Here is a 21614-nt window from a genome sequence, read left to right as displayed (position 1 = left end):
TGGATGGGAGGAGAGGGGATGTCTGACACTGAGCAATAAAGCAGGGGCTGTGGCAGGACTTTAAGGAGAGTAATAAAATCCTAGCACGCAGATGTTCTGCGCAGGGCCAGCTAGTAGTAATAAATATTCTAAAGATCTTTTTTGGAAGCTATTTATATGTAGTTTTTATAATCTTCTAATAAAATTTAAACAGAAATATTTGAAGTCTTTCAGAATATCGGATAATTATAAATCAAATCCCAAGTGGCAAAACATTTAAAAGTTCAGATGAAAACCATTTCCATAAAAGGAGAGAGAAGTCCAGATCATAGCTGGCCAGGAATCAATTCAATGTTGCCATCTCATCCAGCTATTCCCAAATATTCTACCATCTACAAGGATGTGGAGCATATAAATGCTTGCAGCTTTAATTAGGGGTGTGCACGGAACCGCAGAGCTGCGGTCCAGCACTGGGGTGGGGGGTTCCAAAAAGAATAGGGGGGGCTTTACTTAACCCTCCCAACAACTGCGCCGTATTTCCCCGAGTAATAGGGCGGCAGGATAGCTCCCTGGCGCCCCCTTCAAAGTCCTGCTCGGCTGGCAGCCGCCCACAAGAAGACCCGTGCCGTTCAAACAGACCCATCGTGAAGCAGATCCATCGTTAAGAAGATCCATCGGTAAGAAGATCCGCTCCATGTAGTTCCCCGCTTGCAAGAAGTCAAGAACCCCTCCCATTCCAAGTTGCAAGAGAGGGCGGCGGGAGAACTGCCTTGCCGTGCCCTTCCCCTTTGCCAGTCTTGACTTCTTGCAAGCGGGGAACTACACGGAACGGATCTTCTTAACGATGGATCTTCTTAACGATGGATCTGCTTCACGATGGATCTGTTTGAACGGCACGGGTCTTCTTGTGGGCGGCCGCCAGCCGAGCAGGACTTTGAAGGGGGCGGCAGGGAGCTATCCTGCCGCCCGATTACTCGGGGAAATACGGCGCGGTTGTTGGGAGGGTTAAGTAAAGCCCCCCCTATTCTTTTTGGAACCCCCCAGCCATTCTTCCCAAACCAAAACCACCCCGTGTCCGGACCGGTCTGGAGGCCTTCAGAATGGCCTCCGAACCGGTCCGTGCACATGACTAGCTTTAATGTCATCTAGCTATCAGATTCCTGCATCCATGCAAGGCAGATACAAAGATTTTGTTGTGGCTCAAGCCAGAGTGATTATACTTTACAGCTGCTATGAGATTTTTAGTGGTTATGTTAGGGCACTTTATTTTTTAAAAAATAGTGTTTTATGTTTTATGCTACTTTGGGGTATATTTAGCAGAAAAACTAAATTATAATACAGGAAAGGCCCACTATTCGCAGACCTGACATTCACAGTTCCACGTATCCGCGGTTGGGTGATTGACACACAACCTTAGCGTATGCGGAAAGAAAAGAGTTAATTTCCACACATCCGTGGTTTTGGGGTGGCTGGAAATGACCTCTGAGGTCATTTCTGGCCAGCATTTTGTCAAACAGACATTTATTATTATTTCTTATTTACACAGACAGGTGTTATTGACCGGTTTGTTTTATCCAGACATCGAGTCCTTCCCAAAGACCTGGGATGGCTGAATTTTATTATCAATATTGTTGTTGTTATTATAGATATCGTCGTAGAATATAGGCTGTTCCCAGTAAAGTTGCTTTTTGTAATTGGCCAATGGTGATTTCTGTGGCCCCTATGGTGTTGAGGTGCTCTTCAAGGTCTTTTGGAATTGCACCTAGGGTGCCAACTGGGATTCAACTGGGATTATTTTGGTCTTCTTCTGCCACAGCCTTTCAATTTCAATTTGTAGATCTTTGTATTTTGTGATTTTTTCTATTTCTTTTTCTTCTATTCTGCTATCCCCTGGTATTGCTATGCCGATTATTTTAACCTGTTTTTCTTTCTTCTCGACTACAGTTATATCTGGTGTATTGTGTGGCAGATGTTTGTCTTTTTGTAGTTGGAAATCCCATAATATTTTTGCATCTTCATTTTCTACAACTTTTTCAATTTTATGGTCCCACCAATTTTTGGCCACAGGTAGCTTGAATTATTGTTGTTGTTATTGTTATTGTTGTTAACATTTATATCCCACTCTTCCTCCAAGGAGCCCAGAGCGGTGTACTACATACTTAAGTTTCTCCTCACAACAACCCTGTGAAGTAGGGTAGGCTGAGAGAGAAGTGACTGGCCCAGAGTCACCCAGCAAGTCTCATGGCTGAATGGGGATTTGAACTCGGGTCTCCCCGGTCCTAGTCCAGCACTCTAACTACTACGCTAAGCTGGCTCTCGTGACTTATTTTTACAACCCATTTTTATGACTCATTTTTTAAAAAACAAACTTTCCCACAATCTTTTGTGGGGAAATGACGGATTTGGGACTGGGTGGGCTACATTCCTGGACAGCTGGAGACCTGCAGAGCACAGTAGGCACTTAGATTATTTCTTCTTTGAGGCCATTTTAAAACAATTTTTTGCCCCTTTCTCCAGCCAACAGGAACTTGCCACAATGCCTCATTATCCACAGTTGGAGTGGAGAACGGAATCTGCGTGGATAACAAGGTTCACTTGTTAGCATAGCATAAAATAAAAATAAAATGTTTTACAGGACTGTAATGATGGTGGTTAGGGGTGTGCACGGAGCCACCAACTGCAGTCCGGCAATGGGGTGGGGGGTAGCTTTAAGAGCGGCGGGAGGGTTTACTTACCCCTCCCGCCGCTTTCCTGCTCTGGCGCCGTAATGCTAAGAGTAATTGAGGCGGCAGGATCAGTCCCTGCCGCCCCTTTCCCGATGTTGCTGGGAAAAACTCCCAGCAGTCCTTTGCGCGTGCACACGTCACAGAGATGTGAAGCATGTGCATGATGTGCGCGCGTGCAAAGGACTGCTGGGAGTTTTTTCCAGCAACATCGGGGAAGGGGTGGCAGGGAGGTATCCTGCCGCCCCAATTACTCTTAGCGTTACGGCGCCAGAGCGGGAAAGTGGTGGGAGTGGTAAGTAAACCCTCCCGCCGCTCTTAAACCTACCCCCCCTGAACCGGACCGCCCAGGTCCGGACTGGTCCGGAGGCTTTTTCAATGGCCTCCGGACTGGTCCCGGCCTATACCTAATGGTGGTTAGCAGTATTTGCAGACTTTGGACTAAAAGAGCTTGAGATGTCCATCTCAGATGGGGTTCGGCCACTTTAGTACTCCTGAAATTGCAACAATGGATGCTTCTTCTGTCAACAATCAGGTGAAAAAGCTTCAGATCTTTGCAGTTCATTTCAGAACTGGTTACAGTCTTAATACTGTTGGAATGAAATCTGTGGAACTTTATAACAATTTGAGATTGCCACTATTGAAGAACATAACCTGCTTGTTTAATAGAATTGTGTCACTAAACCCCACATTGCATTACTGGTATAGGATCTGCTGTATTTCTCAGACACAATTCAACATGTTGGTTTTCATCTATAAAGAATTAAATAAATATCGACTTCTAATTAGTACTGCTTCTGGCATTTTGTCCCACTACTATTACTGTAACCAAGCTTATAATGTTCAATATGCATCAAATATAAAAAGGAGACCCATTCTCAATGGCTGATCTTGTGCTCTGGAATTCCTGCTTTTGTGGCAGGGTATATGGGTATGTGTGTGGGGGTGCATGGGTGGGGGGAGAATGTGAGTTTATTCACTATCTGGAAAATCATTTCAAGCTCAGACCTAAAACACGTATTGGTGGTTGTAGAGAAATGGACGGTATTTTAGTTGTATTTCATAGTTTTAAATTGTTAGATATCTTGAGTTAAAAGTGATGAAGCCACCTAAAAATTCAAATACTCCTATGGCTGTTTGAGACTTTAAGTGAGTACCATAGTAAATTTAGCAGATGAAACGAATACATTCTACTAAATACAGGAGAACCTCGTTATACACAGATTCTATATCCGCAGTTTCATGTATTCATGGGTGTCTAATTGACACCCAATTTCAATATCCATGGATACAAAAGGGTTAAAATCCATGTATCCACGGTTCCTAAATGGCCAGAAATTACTGCGGAGGTCACTTCCAGCCGCCATTTTGTCCATGGGAGCCATTTTGTGGCTTATTTCAGCAAAAAAGAGGGGGAAATCCACAATTTAGGGTGTCATTTTGGACATTTCGGGGGCACTGCTGGATGCCAGGAGATCCATGGAGCATGGTAGGGCATTTTATATGGCCTGTTTTGGTGTGTGTTTTTAAGAGTCTGGGAACCTAGCCTCCACATTTCTATAGACTCAATTATTCATTATCCACGGTTTAGTTACTCATGGTAATTTGTGGGAACAGAACCCCTGCAGATAATGAGATCCAACTCACCAAGATAATGAGGTCCAAAGCACTGGTTTCAGATAAGAGAACAAAATAGTGACCTGCCGTCTTTAAAATAAAACAACCTGTTTATGCTATTCCCTTGCTAAATCGTACAATCTTGCATGGTGAACTGAAGGCCACCATGCAACTTGTATTTCAAAAAAGTGAATACATATGTGCATAATTACTATTTTAAGGAAAATGTATTGTGAAAAAGTGCCTTGGCATATTGCATGCTTTAAGAAAAAGCTGCCACTCATTAGTACTCACCACATCACGAAACACAACTGCTCGCAGACGATTAATGTCAACATCTTGAAGAAGTCTATCAGGATCTTTTATAGGAGATAGGTTACCAGGAACATTTTCCAATGGAGTCTAAACACACAATAGTTAAACAGTTTCAGAAAGCTACAGACCCAAAACAGTTTTTTAATATATCTAACAAACACACACTTTATGTCTCAGCTGATTTTAATATGCCCTATATTTAATATGCAAATAAAATGTGGCTCTGTAAATAAATTCATGATTACTAGAACTGCACTAATGTATTCTGTGCCCAAGTCAGGAACATACAAACAGTCTATCTACCAATAATGTCAAGTGGCTCTTTTATTCTAATAAAATTAAAGTTACTATTCCTGTAGTGTGCTGATGCAGTGGACTTTAAAAGCTGGTTGATAAAGAACTTCAACACACACAGCATCACATACTGAGGCTATTCACACGATGGAGGAAAAATGGGCTAAGGGAGCCCAGTCCGGTTTTCATCCATCATGAGAACCACCGGGCTTGTGGGTAAGCCCAGTGGTTCAACAGCGGCTAGGCTGTCAAAGTAGCCCTCCCCTTAATTGAGGTTAGCATTAGCGAGTGCTCCACTAACCCCATGTCTTTGATTGTGAGTTGTGAGGAGACCCCCAACCGGGAGGCTAAAATAAGCCTCTTGGCATCAGGGGAGGTCTCCCCAGGATGCCCCACACACTGACGCAAGGCATCCTGGGACTTCCAAGCAGCCTCTGAGCCCTACCGGCTCCATGACAGAGCTGGTAGTCATGTTGGCAGCTGATCCCGCCGCCCAAGGCTCAACGTCTGGTCGTCTGCCAGGAGAGCGGGCTTGACGTGAAGTGATTAGAAGGTTGGATTTAGAATGGTGAGACTCTGGTTCAAACTCCCTTTTTGTCACACAAAAATTTACTAGATGATCTTGGGCCAGTGACAATCTCTTTGCCTAGCCTACTTCAGAGGGTTATTGTGATGACAAAAAGAGAAGCCATGCACACTGCTCATGCTCCTTGGACATGGAATGGCAGGATAAGACCAGTAACACTAGTAACATAAAACAAATGTTCAAAATGCCGTAAATGCATCTCAGACGTGCTTGTTAAAGACCAAGAGCTTCACCTGCCTTTCAAAAGGTTACACAAATAAGATTTTTCAACACCTATATAACAGGGTAGATAGGTAGGAGTGTGAATAGGAGAGAGTTGAGTGAGCGAGTGAGAGTGAGCATGTGAGATATGTGTGTGTGTGTTTGTGTGTGTGTAACCAACCAACCAATTTGTGTGTGTGTGTGTGTGTGTGTGCGCGCGCACACACACACACACGAACTGGTTGGTTGGTTGGTCCAAAATAAAGTCATACTTCTCGATCAGCCTCAGATAACAAATTTTGAATGAACAATCCTACCACTGAAATTAGCTGAATGCACTACTTTTTACAATAGAATAAACCTGAGAAAAGGTTTACATAATTTTTTGTTGTACTTTTAGGAAAAATTCTGAGTGTAATCATCATGTTTTAACTGTTATTGTTCCCAACAGATTTTAACATTCAGTCAGATCAATAATTCCAAATTGACATCATGTATGTCCAAGAGCAGTGGAAGATCTTTCTCAGATTCAAATTTACTACGATTCAAATTTACCATATAAGTGGGGATGTGCACCAAATTGCTTCACTGCACATCCAAGGGCAACACGGGGTTCCCTTAAGAAATGAGATGGGCAGATCCTACCTGCCTGTCCTCCAAGCCCCTGCCAGCCCGCTGCAGTGCTATTGTGACAGAAAGACTTCCATGCAAGTGGCAGCTTGTGCCACTTGCTCCTCTAAAATGTAGTGCCGTAGCGATGGGATGTGTCCCCGGCATCCCTCGTGCCATTTAAGTGCCAGCGCTCCACGAGGGATACCAGGGATGCATCCCGTCACCGCCGCATGGCAATTTACAGGAGCAAGCGGCACAAGCTGCTTCTTGCACTGAAGTCTTTCCATCACAATAGCACAGCGGTGGGTCGGCAGGGGCTTGGGGGGATGGGCAGGTAGGACCTGCCCACCTCCTCTTAATGGAACCCTGCGCCAAAACGTTTCAGCACCAGGGAGCCAAAGCATTTTGGCGCCTCTCCAAAGAGGTGCCGGGACGCTTTGGGCTGATCCCGACATATAAGGTCATTAATAATGCTGATTTTCCACGAGGAAAGTGTTAGGAATCTTCTCGATACACAATTTGGCACCCGAATCACAGCACAATCTCTTTTAAACCGAGGGCTTGCACATACCCTTTAACACTGAGGAGAGCAGGTCCATACCTGCTCTAGGGATGTGCAAGCCAGGTTGCCCTTGAGCTACGTACGCAGAAAGGCCCAAAGCCAGTTGCAGACCAGTCTGAGCTGTCAATCGGGGGGCATGAGAGGAGGTGCAATGAGCTCTCACCATCCTCCCTGCCCCACCTTCCAGCCACTGTGCCCGCTGTCACTTCATCCCGCCACGCACAGTGGCTGTTTATAAAGGTGGGGTGGAACCTCCCCCTTGCTGCCATTGCCACCACCCCACCGTACAGCTGCATTTTTTAAAAGGTAAAATGGCAAATTTTCCCCTCAATCCCCCACCCTCAGCAGCCCTTTATTTGTAAAAGGGAATCCTTGCTGAATTCCTCTTTACAAGTATGGCATTGAACCATCATGCTAGCCACCCGGGGGCAGTTTGACTCCGTTACGGATTTGAACCAAACTAGGCTGGCAGGTTCTGTGCACATCACTAACCTGCTCCCTCTCTACCCGCTTTGTTAAAAATCACACTAGGTCTTTTACTGTTTTCGGACACTTCATTAACTTTTCTTATACCCTGCTTACAGACTCCAAGAAAAATAAAAATAAAGTAGGTCCCTAAAATGCTTCAATACTGACTAACCACAATACAGGACAGAATGGAACCTTCCTCTGGTGAAATTGGAAGACTGAACCTGCTTCCTGAACAGGAGGAAGAGCTTTTTCAATTGTAAAGACGGGCTTACTTTCTTATACTAGATGACAGTGTTTGAATTATTATCTGCCCACTTATAGCATGTAACAGTATTTTATGCATTAAACAGAAACATAGCTTACCTTTGCTGTAGTAGTTGCACTTATACCTTGAAGTGTCTCCTGAGTTTTACTGCTGATTAGTGAAGATTTGTTTACTCTCTCTCTCTGTCGTTGTCGACATTCCAAACAGTTTCGTACAGCGACACAACAAACTAAAAAAATTTAAGAATTTACTGAGTATCCATCTTCTTATGCATTAATAAAAAGCCACCATGAAATAATATAATCAGGCCAAAATTTGAGGCCACAATCTGTCCTAATAAGTCACCATATTTACTATAATGTTTTAAAAAGCTGAATTTTACTATAGCAACTATTTGTGATTAGAATAAAATAATGTCAACATTTTACTCATTTCTTAATCATGTGCAGAGGCGTTCTTACCCCCAGACCTTGGTGCCTTGATCTGTGGCCTTCAAGGTCGGGGGGGCAGTCTTTGCCACCATTGCCACGAGGCCTAACTGCCAATCTTGCCAGTAATTCTAGCTGCCATGTGTGTGGCTGGGGGTCAAGCAGGCACCCCCCCCCCCCCACACACACACGGTGGCAGCAGGCAAAGTGGGAGCAGCTGCTGGGCCTGGCCATTCGGCCCAGTGGCCCTTGAGAAATGCGAGGTGTTCCAGCATGCATGCAAAGTTTGAATAAAGCCTCTATTCTCGCAGTTCTCAAGGGCAGTTGGGCTGAACAGCCAGGCCCAGCGGGTGCTCCTGCTCTGCCCGCTGCCACGGGACGGGGAGGGGTGTGCCTGCTCAATTCACACACATTCCGGTAACGCACATGGCGACTAGAATTACTGGTAAGATCGGTGGAGGGGCCTCATGGTGGCAGGGGGGGCTCGCGGCAGGGAATTGCTGTTCATTAGAAATGCAAGAACTTGAACTGAGAGGAGCTACTTGACTGCCTTTTGTCCTGAATAGAATTGAGAGTATCATGAGCCTTAGGTTAATCAAACCTTTTGTTTGGGGTCACTAAGGGTCATTTCCATTATGGACATGGACCTAACCCTGCCTTGAAGGCAGGAAAATGTTTTAAAGAAGACCTCTTTTCCAGTCCAATGAGTGCTTGTACTCAAATCCCCTCCATCTGTGTGCAAGCGAACCTCCAAGCATTTATGCTTTTTGTGATCCTCCTGGACTCCTTCTTGTGTCCCAGGTTTTAGCTTAATGTTGGGACAACTGGTAGCATAAGTCCAAGTTGCCTTTTCACTGCACAAGAAGTCTTGCTGACTTGGTCCCTTCTCTGCAACTTCCATCACTGAGGTTCTTCTGAAGTGGGCCAGTGAGTGATTCACACTCGTGTCTCTGAACTGCCCAGACTTCTCAGTCCCTTCCATCATCAGAACACCTATCCACCTTCTTTCACCCAGAGAAGGAAAACAATAGCCTTACTATTATCACACGCCAGCTACGGAGATGACTTCAAATAAGTATTTGTTTGAGATGTCTCTCACTTTTTCCATCATCCCAGCATCTCTTTCCCCCATTTCTCTACATTAGGATCCTCTCAAATTCCTTTCCACTGGAATTTGGTACTCTACTTAAGGTCCAGCATCTTTTAAATTATTTACTTCTGCCAAGTAAATAATACTTCCCCGAAAAGTCATTAACTACCTATTTTCTTGTATATTTGTTCTTTAATAAACTTAACTTTTTGTTTTCAAGGAAATCTGCCTTTAGTCCATTGCTCACATTCTGGGTACTCTAACTCTGGCCTTGCCTTTCTCATGATCAGCTTTCCAATCACTTACAAAATGTTTGCACATTTGAACCCCATTAAAGCTAATCCCCCCACATCAGCCAAAAGCACAGTGACAGAGTGTGGCAACAATCAAACTTCTGAGCAAATGTGATAACTGATACATAAATTGTATGATGAGGCCTAAGAAATTCAGATGGCCGAGAAAGAGCAAGCAAGGAGAAAATAAAGTGATTTTTAAGTTTTGAGAAGGATAAAGCCTGAAAAATAGAGTGGGATGCCTGATTACAAGGCATTAGGAAGAAGCAGGGAGCATCAAGGTAAAGGAAACAAAGGGCACTGTCTGTAGGTGAGCAGACATAGCTCAGTGGTGTAGCATATGGTTTGCGCACAAAGGGCCTAAAGTTATAACTCTGGTGTCTTCAGTTAAAATGGTAGCAGTCACAGGGCTGGGAAGGACGTCTGAGGTTTTGGAGAGCTGTTACTAGTCAAAGTACACTATTCCGAGTTCGATGGGCCAACAGTCTGACAATATTAAGAAGCTTCATAAAGCATGCATGAAATGGAGAGAGGAAAAGATATTGTCAGGAGAAGAGGATGTCATTTTAATATTGATAATAGTATGTGACACAGAGCCAAAAATAGGGGCTAAAGGAGAATAGTGATGTGAATGTAGCCATATCAAAACATAATAGCAAAAGGCACTGTCAGGTGTATGCACATCATCTCTTTAGGAGATTGGGGGAGCTTTCCCAAGGCCTCCTTGGATTCACTCAGAGATGACCCAAGATCTTCTGGGGATGAGGGGGAAAGAAGATCATGGATCATTTTTCTGAGCCTACTGAAGACCCCCAAACATGACCTGCCTCTTTAATTTTCTCCTGCTTAATGTAATGGATCTTAGCCTAGTTTCATCACTAAGAGGGGGAATAAAGATGCACTGGGGGAAAACAGTAGGGAAGGAGCAATCTCCTGCAATTCCCCCCACAGGGAACTGGCTTTTCTCCCTACTTCCTCAGTTTTTTTGCTGCACCTGAATTCATCTTCCACTTAATGTAACAGTACTAGAGAACTTCATTACATTAAACAGAGGGTGAGGAAAGTCAGCTTATCATCTTCTGCTCAGATTTTAATCCAGGCTAGAAATTGTTTCGGGAACTTATAAAGTTTGCCTCTCTTGTGAGATAGTCTTTAATGGCCCCTGAAGTTCATTTTAGAGCATGATTCAGGAGACTGCCACCATCATTACTTGAAAGGAATGCATAAACCAGATTTGGAGACTGCTAAAGGGAAATGACTTGACTAGCAAGCCAGAGGTTGCTGGTTCGAATCCCCACTGGTATGTTTCCCAGACTATGGGAAACAACTATATTAGGCAGCAGCAATATAGGAAGATACGAAACTCCTCCTGTATTCTACCAAGGACAACCACAAGGCTCTGTGGTCACCAGGAGTCGACACCAACCTGACAGCACACTTCACCTTTACAGATTCTTCAGCTGCTACCACTTCCTTTGGCTGTCTCTTACATCATTTAAGAATCATCTTTTTTTTTTTAAGACCTCCTACTTAAAAAAAATCTTTATAGTGCAAAGTTAATCAGTTTCCTGCCTGAATAATTCTTATTTGCTTTCATGAAACTTATTATTTATTATATTATAATATTATATTTGTGAACTGGCCTGAGCTATGTTGTAAGGGTGTTCTAAAAATTGAACAAATAAATAAATAATAAATAAATTATTTGAGAATCAAATTATTTTCTTTGATTAAACTGGGGGCTAGCCCTTTTATGGGTGTGGGTGACAGCATATTTTGTTACCGGGGGCGGGGGATATATCAGCTTGTATGTTCTCTGAGTTTTCTAGTTGACCAGCTGGCTGTACTTCTAATTTGTTTGTATAATATGGATTGCTTATATTGCTATTTTTAATGCTGCTTTTATATATTGTGAGTTCTCTTTGTTGCTTATATTTTTATATTTACTGTTTTTGCTTATACTCTTAGCTGCTTTGAGTCTTCTTTGAAAGTGAAAAGCAGAGTACAAATTCTAATTATTAAATAGGGCCATTAATTTATTTTATAGTTTGTTAATTGCGGATGCAGGAAGTAGGATTTTATGGATTATTTGGAATTTCATCAAAACTTGCTTTCTTTTATCATTATGAGTTTACCAGAATAAGTAGTACTCAAATAGATATAAAACATACATTATAAATATAAGCTATAATCAAGCCCAATTTTAACCCAACACCTTTTGCCTCCTTTTCTCATAGTGTATAATACATTTTCTTCCTTTCAAAGTCATCATCCCAGCTTCTGTTGGTGTATGCTAAAGTTGTTCCACATTTAGAAACAGTATGTGTAACAGAATAAAACATTCCAGCAATAGCCCAAAGAGTCCTACTTCCAAGAGAAATACATGTTCTCCTAGCTCTCTTTGATTGGCCCTATTTTCAAATGAGCAGAATTCAGTTTTCTTCAAAAACTATAAACTAACATGACATAAAAAGCAGGGACTATAAATGATTCTGCAGTGTAGATGTGAGGAACAAATGACTGCTAACTGCCATGGGAAAAGTTAATTGTGGCGTGAAAGAGAATGTGTAGATATTTTCAGTTGTTACTGGCTTCCAGTTTTTTGGAAACTCAAATTGCTAGAGAAAATGACTTCCTCCAAGGTGGGGATCTGTGGAGGCAGTCCTTAGCAGAAGCAAATCCCTAGACAACTGAGAAACAAAGTTCGTTTCCCTTCATTCACATTTTGTTCTTCATTAGCATTTTATTCTAGAACTCAAATATTTAATATGAGAACATATCTAAATATACTGTTCCTTTAATATATTTTTGTAGAAAAAGCTTTGCCATGTTAATGAGCTTTAATATTCTATGAGAGTGAAAACCAGGTCAGCTTCCACGTGTATTTTTTTACTGTCACCTTATTTCATTGATTTGTAAGTAATTAATTAATGCACTGAGCAAGCAACTTACCAAGCCTTAGGCACTGCCGCATTAAGCCTCCAGAAGACATGTTTTTTTCAGCTTCAATTTCACTAAAATTTAGTGAGCTGGCAAATACTAGTACATCAACCATGGCCATCAAGCGGCTGAGGAAAGTCACTGCTGTCTCTGCCGACATACCCTGAGTTACTTCAATATTCTCCAATTCAGTCTTTAAAAGAAAATTATCACATTAGACTTCTAAATCTATCATACATGTCAATGGATAAAATGTACAAAAATGATTCTATTTCCTCTACACCATTTGTCTTTGAAGAAATTGAAAATAGTATAGTAATGAGCATGAGAAGAGATGAATTCATACTTGCATGCTACATTAGGCAATATGAAATCCCTACATCAGAAAATATACTAAATATACTAAACATTTAATGCTATTTAAATGAGCTATGGTTCAAGCATAACACAGAGCTATGGTCTATTTCATATAACTGTGGTTAGTTTGTATAAACCTGTACCAGTCAAACCACCATGGTTTAATTTTGGGATGAAATACCATGATCTGAACCCACTGGTTGAAGTTGGTTTCCAAACTACAGTTTGTGCTAACATGTTTAACATGATGTTTGAATTCACAAACCACTGATAAACCAGAGTTAGAGTTATTACTCCACCTCAAGAGGCTGCTGCACCATGACAATAGGAGAGAACTTATGACCTTGTGAAGCAGAGTCCTGAGCAGATGGGAAACAAGAGACAAGCAGCTCTAAATCATAGCATATTTGGAAGCAAAAATAATGGTCAGGGTTCTTAACTATGATCAGTACAAACCATGGTTTCATGTTATGTCTGAACCAAACCACTGAGTATGGTAATATGGGTGCAGAAAGGATTCTCCTTTGTGTCTTTATTTAAAATTGTTCACATTAAAGATAGTAACACAAGAGGATAAGAGGGACTCACAGAGCTGCTATATCTTTCTGTATCACTGGGGTACTAGGAGCATAATACAACATAGCCCACATGAAACAGAGACTTTTTTCTCCATCTCTGCAAAATACTGGTAAAACCATTCTTTATAATATGTGGATATTACACAAAATGCTGTTCATTTTACTTGCCAGAGTACCCAGAGAAACAAAGACAACTATTTCCAGCATGGCAATGTCTTGGCAAAGCCACAATTGACAATACAGTCCAGTGTTTAGACTACAGCAATTCTTATATATATGACAAAATGTGCCCTGGTGCAAGAAAGCCTGTGCCACAATAAACTTGTTAATCTTTAAGTTGCCACAAGTCTCTCATGTAATTCATCCAATGAGTCTTCACAGTGATGTACGGATGAAGTTACAACTAAAGTAGAACTATAACTTAGCTAGGGTGAACTTGTGAGCAGAACACAGAAATCTAAAATCCTGTTCACTAGGCCTGTATGTCAGAATGTGTGATTTCAACAAATATAACCGCCACCTCCCCAATGCTCACAGAGACCTACAACCCCAGTGTGCCCAGCTGAAGTTTAGGGAAAGTGCTTGGAGGAACTATAGTTCCCAAATGTCCCCACATGACTTCCTGGACATTTATGCAGAAGAGGCTCCCCAGCACTAGAAATGGCATGTACTGTGTTAAGCTGGCCTCTGTGTGAATGGTATCCATTTGTTGGAATCTGACATTCTGACACAAAGGCCTACTGCTCTCATGACTGGAAAATCCATCCATGTTCCCAAAATCATAAGATAACTTTAAAGAACAATTTGCTGTGAGTTTCAGCAATTAAATTTGCTAGCACTCCAATAAAAATACATTAGCTTCATTATATGCCTAAAACAGACATGTTGTAGATTGTATAAACAATAATGCTCCAATTCATATAGAGCTATAAAAGTAACCAATATTATATCATAACTAAGTCCAAATACATTTGCCCTAATTGTGTATCAAAAACACATTATTTCCCACATGTGTGACACAGTTAGTGTCAACACACAAAACTTAAGATATTTATTTTGATAAAGAAATTTACAAGGATATTTTTTTCTCATTTTAAAAATAAGTCAACTTTTAGGGAGTGTTCCAATTTTTGTCCAGTTAATTAAACAATTCACCAACAGGACAAATTTCATATGTTAATTAGGGCTATGCCACATTTCCAGTCTCAGAATTTTTCAAGGCAAGCTTTTGAAAAGCATTAACTCCCCTGAAACTCCTCCCAAACAGTACCTTTTTCATTGGTATTCTTAGCAATTGCTTTTACCCCTCTGCTGCTACTCCAGTGCCATGGAGCACCAGTCCCTCTTCTTCCCCTAGTGATTGCAGATCATGTAGGGGAATGCAATGATGTTATGGTGTCCCATAGAAAAATCAGAGTGGACTACATAATGAACATTACTGAATTAAAAATAAGTTAGTACTCTCCCTTTGGCTTAAATTGATACAGCAGGGCCAAGAAACATTCCCATAACAGAGGCAACCATGCTTCCTTGATAACAGGGCTGTGCAGAAGTATCAAAGCAGTGCAGCACAAGGTGACAGGGAGCACCCTGGATGCACATCTGGATTTATGTTGTCTATCCAATACAAAACTTTAAATGGGATGCACATTCAGACATATATCCACATTCTGGTACAAATAAAGGTGGATGAAGGCTACGGAAAATCAGCATGGTTGCCTTAGTGATCAGGATACATTCTCTCAACCCAACATACAATTTCATGTCCTTTCAATGCCCTCTCCTAGAAGTGATAGGTGTCTATGGAGGGATGGTAGTAGTGGTAATGATAGTGGCAAAACTCTCCTGAGTCCTTTGGCTATGCTCTGATGTTAATTCTGTGCATGCCTTTCATAAAACCATGTAAACAGTAGTCAACATTCAAATTAATGCCACACTGGGACAAGAAGATTCTCCAGTCAACAGGTGCCTTCTGACAATATGTCAGGGTCCATCAACATATTTTTGATAGGTACAGGCATCTGAAAATGGGTATATGCCAAAAACCATGTTGAATCGCACACATTAGTCTGGATGTTGGCCACTGGACACAAAAATAAGTATTTTACAATGTAAACAGGAATGATCCAAATAATAATCTGTAATTCAGTTACCTATCAACAGCCAGAGCTGTTAGGAACAAGGAAGCTGCCATATACTGAGTCACACAATTGGTCTATCTAGCTCAGTGTTGTCTTCGCAGACTGACAGCAGTTTCTCCAAGGTTGCAGACAGGAATCTCTCTCAGCCCTATCTTTGAAAAGCCAGGGAGGGAACTTGGAACCTTCTGCTCTCCCCAGAGCGGCTCCATCCCCTGAGGGGAATATCTTACAATGCTCACACTTCTAGTCTCCCATTCATATGCAACCAGGGTGGACCCTGCTTAGCTAAGGGGACAAGTCATGCTTGCTACCACCAGACCAGCTCTCCCATTTATCCTTGATATTTCTTCAACTAGAGCCTTGGCTATTCTATCCCTGAATGGATATTTCCTTGAAATAATAGTATTTTAACTTAGCCAATTGCCTTATTCAGAAATTCTCTTCCACATGTGGTAGAAAAATTACATACACAGCAGGCCTGCTCAATTTGGCCCCCCAGCTGTTTTTGGACTAACATAATCCCCAGCCAGAGTGGTGAATACCAAGGAATTATGGGAATTGTAAGCCAACATCTGCAGGAGGGCCGAATTTGAGGAGCCCTGGTAAACAGTATTGTAGTTTGAGGTGTGCCAATCCCCTATAGAGTGCCTCCAAAAATAGAAAACATGCAGCATAATGGTGATGCAAAGTGTCATTCCACATCATGATATAGCTAATTCAATGTACTGCATCTGGTGTCCTTTTTGAAGGTGTTATTTCTGAACCAAGCCAATATGTTTAGGTTACAATATAAAACATTTTGAAACAAGTTAATAATCCTCATAAAATATTATTTACTCCATTCTAGAAAAGGGCTGAAAAACTGAAAAGTGCACAAATGCAACAGTTCTAAGAGCTAGGAACTGAAACTTGTAGCAGTAATACTAACCTTAGAACCCTGGACATGCAATAGACAAAGCAGACAACGGATAACAACAAAAAGAAAAAGAAATGTTACAGTCAAATGAAATACAATGCAAAGTTGAAACTAATATCCTAAAATAATATACTTAATTGATCATTTCATTTTAAAAAAGAAAACATGCTATCTAAATTTCAGATTACAAATATTATCATTTGACCTATGCAATTCAATAACACCTCTTAGATATACAAGAAATATGTAGACCATTTAGGATTAAATTACAGAGTAGTTATATAAATAGCTAGTAACTGGATAATCAAAACTGAATACAGAAACACAAGTTCAGCACTGTGTTTGTGAACATCTGACAAAGCATGAGTATGTATGACCAAAAACTCTTTAGTTCTTCAGACATGAGTCTTCTCTTAGAGTAACATGAAGTATATGAAGCATCAAAACTGTACGTTTCTAGACATTTTGAAACTGAGACATTCGCCAAATATCAAGGCTTCAATGGTTTGCTATTACTTCTTAAGGTTTTAGATTTTGAGATTGTATATTATTGTATATGAGATAGTATATTTATATTTGCTGTCCTGAGGAAGAGTGGTGTAAAAATGTGACAAATGGACATCTTACTGAGTGAAAGAGAAACTTTATCATCTATTCTTCTAGTTTTCTTCTACAACTATACCTGCTTTTTCACATGTTCAGTGTCAATGGCATGCTTTGTGAGGATGTACTGTACATCTTAATGAACGATCTCCTGTTGTGCCGTTAACAGTTTCTGAACATTTCTATTTTTTAATGGCAACACCACATTGTCTGAGTGGATATCACTTTTATGGAGAAACATGAAACTTTTATGTCTGTGTTTCCATTATATATGTTCACACATGACAAATGCAAACAGTCATTTTGCTATGCACACATGTGGCAAAAGGCCCAGACCTGCTTCATATTCCTAAGGCATGTAGTGCTACAGTATATATAGATGAACTGGAAACATGCCAAGTGATTATCAAGAAGGAGCCAGTATCTAAGACAAACTAGATTAGTCAACAGTGTGGTGATATTTTGCTACTTTTCAAAACATCATCTGAAACATTTTGAAAAGTCCAGTGTACTTCAGCTGTTGCTCAAAACTGAGAAACAAAAATAGTAAGCATCTAAAAAAGCCAATATATTTATACTAAAAGCTTAATGATTAGCTTAAAAGATTTATAGATATAGATATGGATATAGATGACCGATGGGGCACCTCCGGGGGGTGGGCAGTGGCGAGAGGCATCTTTAAGCGTAAATTAGAAGGTGCTTACCTCCGCTCTGGCAGTACCTGCAAGCTGCTCCAAGCTGAATTGCACCATCCAACACTCTCCATGGCAGGGAATTGGCTCTGCCACTCAGCTGTCTGCCGGCAGAGGGTCAGCTCCATGGAGCTGATCCCCCACCGCAGGGAGTGCTGGGCAGCATGCTGAAGCTCAGAGCAGCTTGCAGGTGCTGCCAGAGTGGAGGTAAGTACCTTCTAATTTATACTTAAAGGTGCCTCCCGCTACCCACCCACCCAGACTGGCTGCTCTGGATCACCACAGAAGACTACAAAAAAGCAGCCCAGATTTGCAGAGGTTATGTCAGGGAAACTAAAGTTTAGAATGAGCTGAGGCTGGTGAAAGATGCAAAAGGGGCATTTTTTTAGGTATGTCCAAAGTTATGGGAAGAGGGAACAAACAGTAGGCCTGCTGCTTAGTGAGACAGGGGAAATGTTAATATGTGATGAAGAGAAAGTACATCATCTCAAATCCAGCTTTGCTTCTTTTCTGCCCAAAGGGCAGCCTCACAAAAGCATGGTCAGAATTGCAGTTCAAGACTGATTAGGCGTTGGTCAGGAACTACCTTAAGTAAGTTCAAGGCATCCTAGGCTACTAAAATAAATTGTTTGTCTTCTCTGAACCTCTGTCTGCCATCTTTGAAAAATTCTGGAGAATAGATGAAGTGTCCCTACCTGAAAAGGGTGGTGGGGGAGGGATCCAAGAAACTACAGATTTGTCCCTTTGAGTTTAATACTAAGAACTAGCCAACCCCGCACAGAGCATCTGTGCACGCTTTGGGGCCGGCGGTTACCTCCTCCCCCACCTTCCACTCCCCCCCGGGCCTTGCCTCCGTGGCTGGGCTGGGCCTGCCACTGCCTCTGGCCTCTGCGGCCAGGCCTGCCACTGCTGCGGCGACCAATCCTCCTGGGTGCGCCTCAGCCAATCAGGCCCGTCTGCCACCCAGCCAATCAGCTGGGTGCTGGGATGCACATTCCAAGGCACAACCAGGAGAATTAATATAATAGATGATACTGGAACAGTCTGTGGAAAGTACAATCTGTAATCATCTTGCCAGACTCTTATCTCTTTTTCTGATCAGGTACTACCTTAGTGAATAGTGGGAATGCTTTGGAAGTCATTTAAACTTGGTTTCAGTGAAGCATTTGACAAAGTTCCTCATGATATTTGTGTTAGTAAGTTGTAAAATGTAGGTTAGATAATATCACCAGGTAGGTTCACAAATGGCTGAAAAACTGTACTTAAAGAGTACAGAAAAGAAGCCATTAATGGCTTCTCATCAAACCAGATGGAGGTTTCCAGTGTGGTGCCTCTGGACTGGACTCTTCAAGAACATTTTTATTGGTGAGTTAGAAGAATGGGTGGAAGGAATCCTCTTTAGATTTACAGGTGACACAAAACTAGGATAGTTAACACTTCAGAATACAAAAATAAAATTCAAAATGACCTTGACAGAATGGAATAATGGAGGGAAATTAACAACATAAAATTCAACAGAGCTAATGCAAAATTTGACACTTAGTCAAAAAGCAACAAAAAACAAAAATCCCTAAAATACACAGGTACAGGATGGTTGATACCTGGCTTGGCAGTAGCATATGTGAAAAGAATCTCAAAATTGTAATCCATTATAAGCTGAGCACAAGTCAGCAGTGCAAAAAAGGCTAACACAAATTTACCCTGCACTACAGAACTATCATTTCCAAGTAATAAAAATTAATAGTTCTACTTTATTCCGCATTAGGCAGACTTCACTTGGAGTACTATATACAGCTCTGGGCACTGTATGTTAAGAAGGATGTAGACAAACTGAAACAGGTTTGGAGAAGGACAACACAGATGATTAGGGGTTTGGAAAAGAAGTCCTGTGAGGAAAGGTTGAAGGAACTCGGTATGTTTAGACTGAAAAAGAGAAGACCGAGGAGAGACATTATAGCATTCTTCAAATACCTGAACAGCTGTCACACAGAAGAGGCAACGAGTTGTTCTTTTCTGGCCCAGAATACAAGACTAAATCTAATGGGTGTAAGTTAGAATAGGGTAGATTTTGGTTGAACATACGGAGAACATTCTTAGCCATAAGAACAGTTTAACAATTGAACCAATTATGTAGTGGGGCGGTGGTCTCTCCTTTGCTGGAAATCTTCAAGCAAACACTACACAACCATATGTTGGGGATCGTTAAGCTCTGGATTTCCTGCATTATGCAAGGGACAGACTAGATGGCCTAAAAGCTCCTCCAGCTTTATGATCCGACCTTTACAGTAGGCATGAATAATTTTCCACAGAGCATTCCCCTTACTGCAAAGAAAAAGCACCATAGCAGACCATTCACAGATCAGCTGCATTACTAGGAAGTTAACTTTGGCTGAAAATGCTACATGGTTATCATATAACATTCATTATCAAAGTAGCAGTTGTGGGTACACTGGAATATTTCTACATTTTAAGCGACATTTTAAAAGCCAAGACCCAAAGAACTGTGTAACTAGTTCGGTATGCTCGATAAAGTTTTGGACTTAGTTGGCAAACCACGTCTGAAACTCAAGTGACTGTTTAGAAGCCGTGTATGATCAGCATGGACAAGGGACATATACTGCTCAAGAAACAAGAGTGAGTCAAAAATCCTCCTGGGTACTGCTGAAGTAGTTCTCTCAATTCCAGCCACTATTCTGAAAACAAAACTAAATGATATACTTCCACACTGTTTCATGAGCACTTTTTTGCTCCCTATTCTATACCAACTGTTAGCTTAAAATTTAAAATTCAACTATCACAATACCTGATACAAAGTCATGATTAAGAAAAAACATCTGCTCACTTCTAGATAGCCATCCCTCTGGCTGTGTATCTTTACTGCAAAGGTATGTTTCTTAGGAATGTATGACATTCCCAGGTGTTATGCACAGGGCCTAACAAACAAGCTTATCTTTTTATTGCCAGAAATATTGATCATACCCTTGACTGACAAGGCAGCTTAAAAGGTCAATATAATTTTTCTTCCTCTTATTGAGCATGAAAAACCTGTGCTTCATTGGAAAACACCAGCTCACACTCAATCCTCTTCTTTAAAAAGATATAATATTGCTTGTCTGCAAAAATGGAATAGAAAATGCCATCCTTTATAGAAATACAAACTATAGACTGCTCAAGTATTCCTTTCCCCCAAATATTAGACTCTCTCTCTCAAATACAGAAACTAGTTCTTGCTTTTTCTGAAGCGCAGTTTGTTAAAAAAAGAAGAATTTGCTTAAGAAAAGAGGCAACATTTGAGGAAGACTTCTTTTATGAAGTGACTAAGACCTGAATGCATATGTAACTGTTATCCCTACACAAGGATGACCAGAAAGTAATTAGTAGCAAGGTTAAAGATAAAAGCAAAGGGCACGTGTGGAGAACCCAAATATAAACATCAAGCCAGGAGAAATGTATAAGATCTATCCAGTATTGATCAGGCCAGAAATAAAGCTATTTCAATAAACTCATCTTAATGACCTTTTCCCCCTTATATGATAAAGTTTTTCAAATAAAATTGTAAACAGTATCACATTTTGCTAAAGGGAAAGACTTTTAATAATACTTTATCATAACTATGGTATCTTATGTGTGTGTTGCTGATAGATGGACCCCCCACCTTATTACAAGACATTTATAATGCATTATGTAACATACACGAGCTAGGGACCTTTTAGGTTTGCACAAGGAGTTGTATGCATCTTGTGAAGCTTATTACCTTCCACCCTCCCCGCACAAGAGCATTCTATACTGGACAATATTTGTGAATACCCTCATATTTTAGGAATGCTTTTTAGTGTGCAGTACCAGAAGCTGCTACAGGGAGTAAAGGCATCTGGAACCCTGCTGCATGCATGAAGCTAACCGGCAGGTATTCCTCCATTTAGGAACAAATTTTTAAAAACTGAATCAGCC

At 41.2% G+C, this 21614-nt stretch overlaps 1 protein-coding gene across 11 annotated transcripts in view; it reads right to left on the bottom strand.

Annotated features, from left to right (window-relative positions):
• NBEA (neurobeachin) overlaps positions 1-21614 on the bottom strand; it is a 670094-nt gene that overhangs the window by 491281 nt on the left and 157199 nt on the right. For all 11 annotated transcript variants that reach the window (XM_053311836.1, XM_053311837.1, XM_053311835.1 and 8 more), the window contains 3 exons: positions 12389-12569; positions 7724-7854; positions 4614-4721 (listed from right to left, as the gene is read on the bottom strand). In XM_053311836.1, coding sequence (XP_053167811.1) covers positions 4614-4721; positions 7724-7854; positions 12389-12569 — 420 coding nt within the window. The remainder of the gene's footprint in view (positions 1-4613; positions 4722-7723; positions 7855-12388; positions 12570-21614) is intronic.

Source organism: Hemicordylus capensis, chromosome 3 (genome assembly GCF_027244095.1).
Source record: "Hemicordylus capensis ecotype Gifberg chromosome 3, rHemCap1.1.pri, whole genome shotgun sequence".
Lineage (NCBI taxonomy): Eukaryota > Metazoa > Chordata > Lepidosauria > Squamata > Cordylidae > Hemicordylus > Hemicordylus capensis.
Note: the sequence above shows the minus strand (reverse complement) of the source record. Positions and strands in the feature narration are given on the sequence as shown.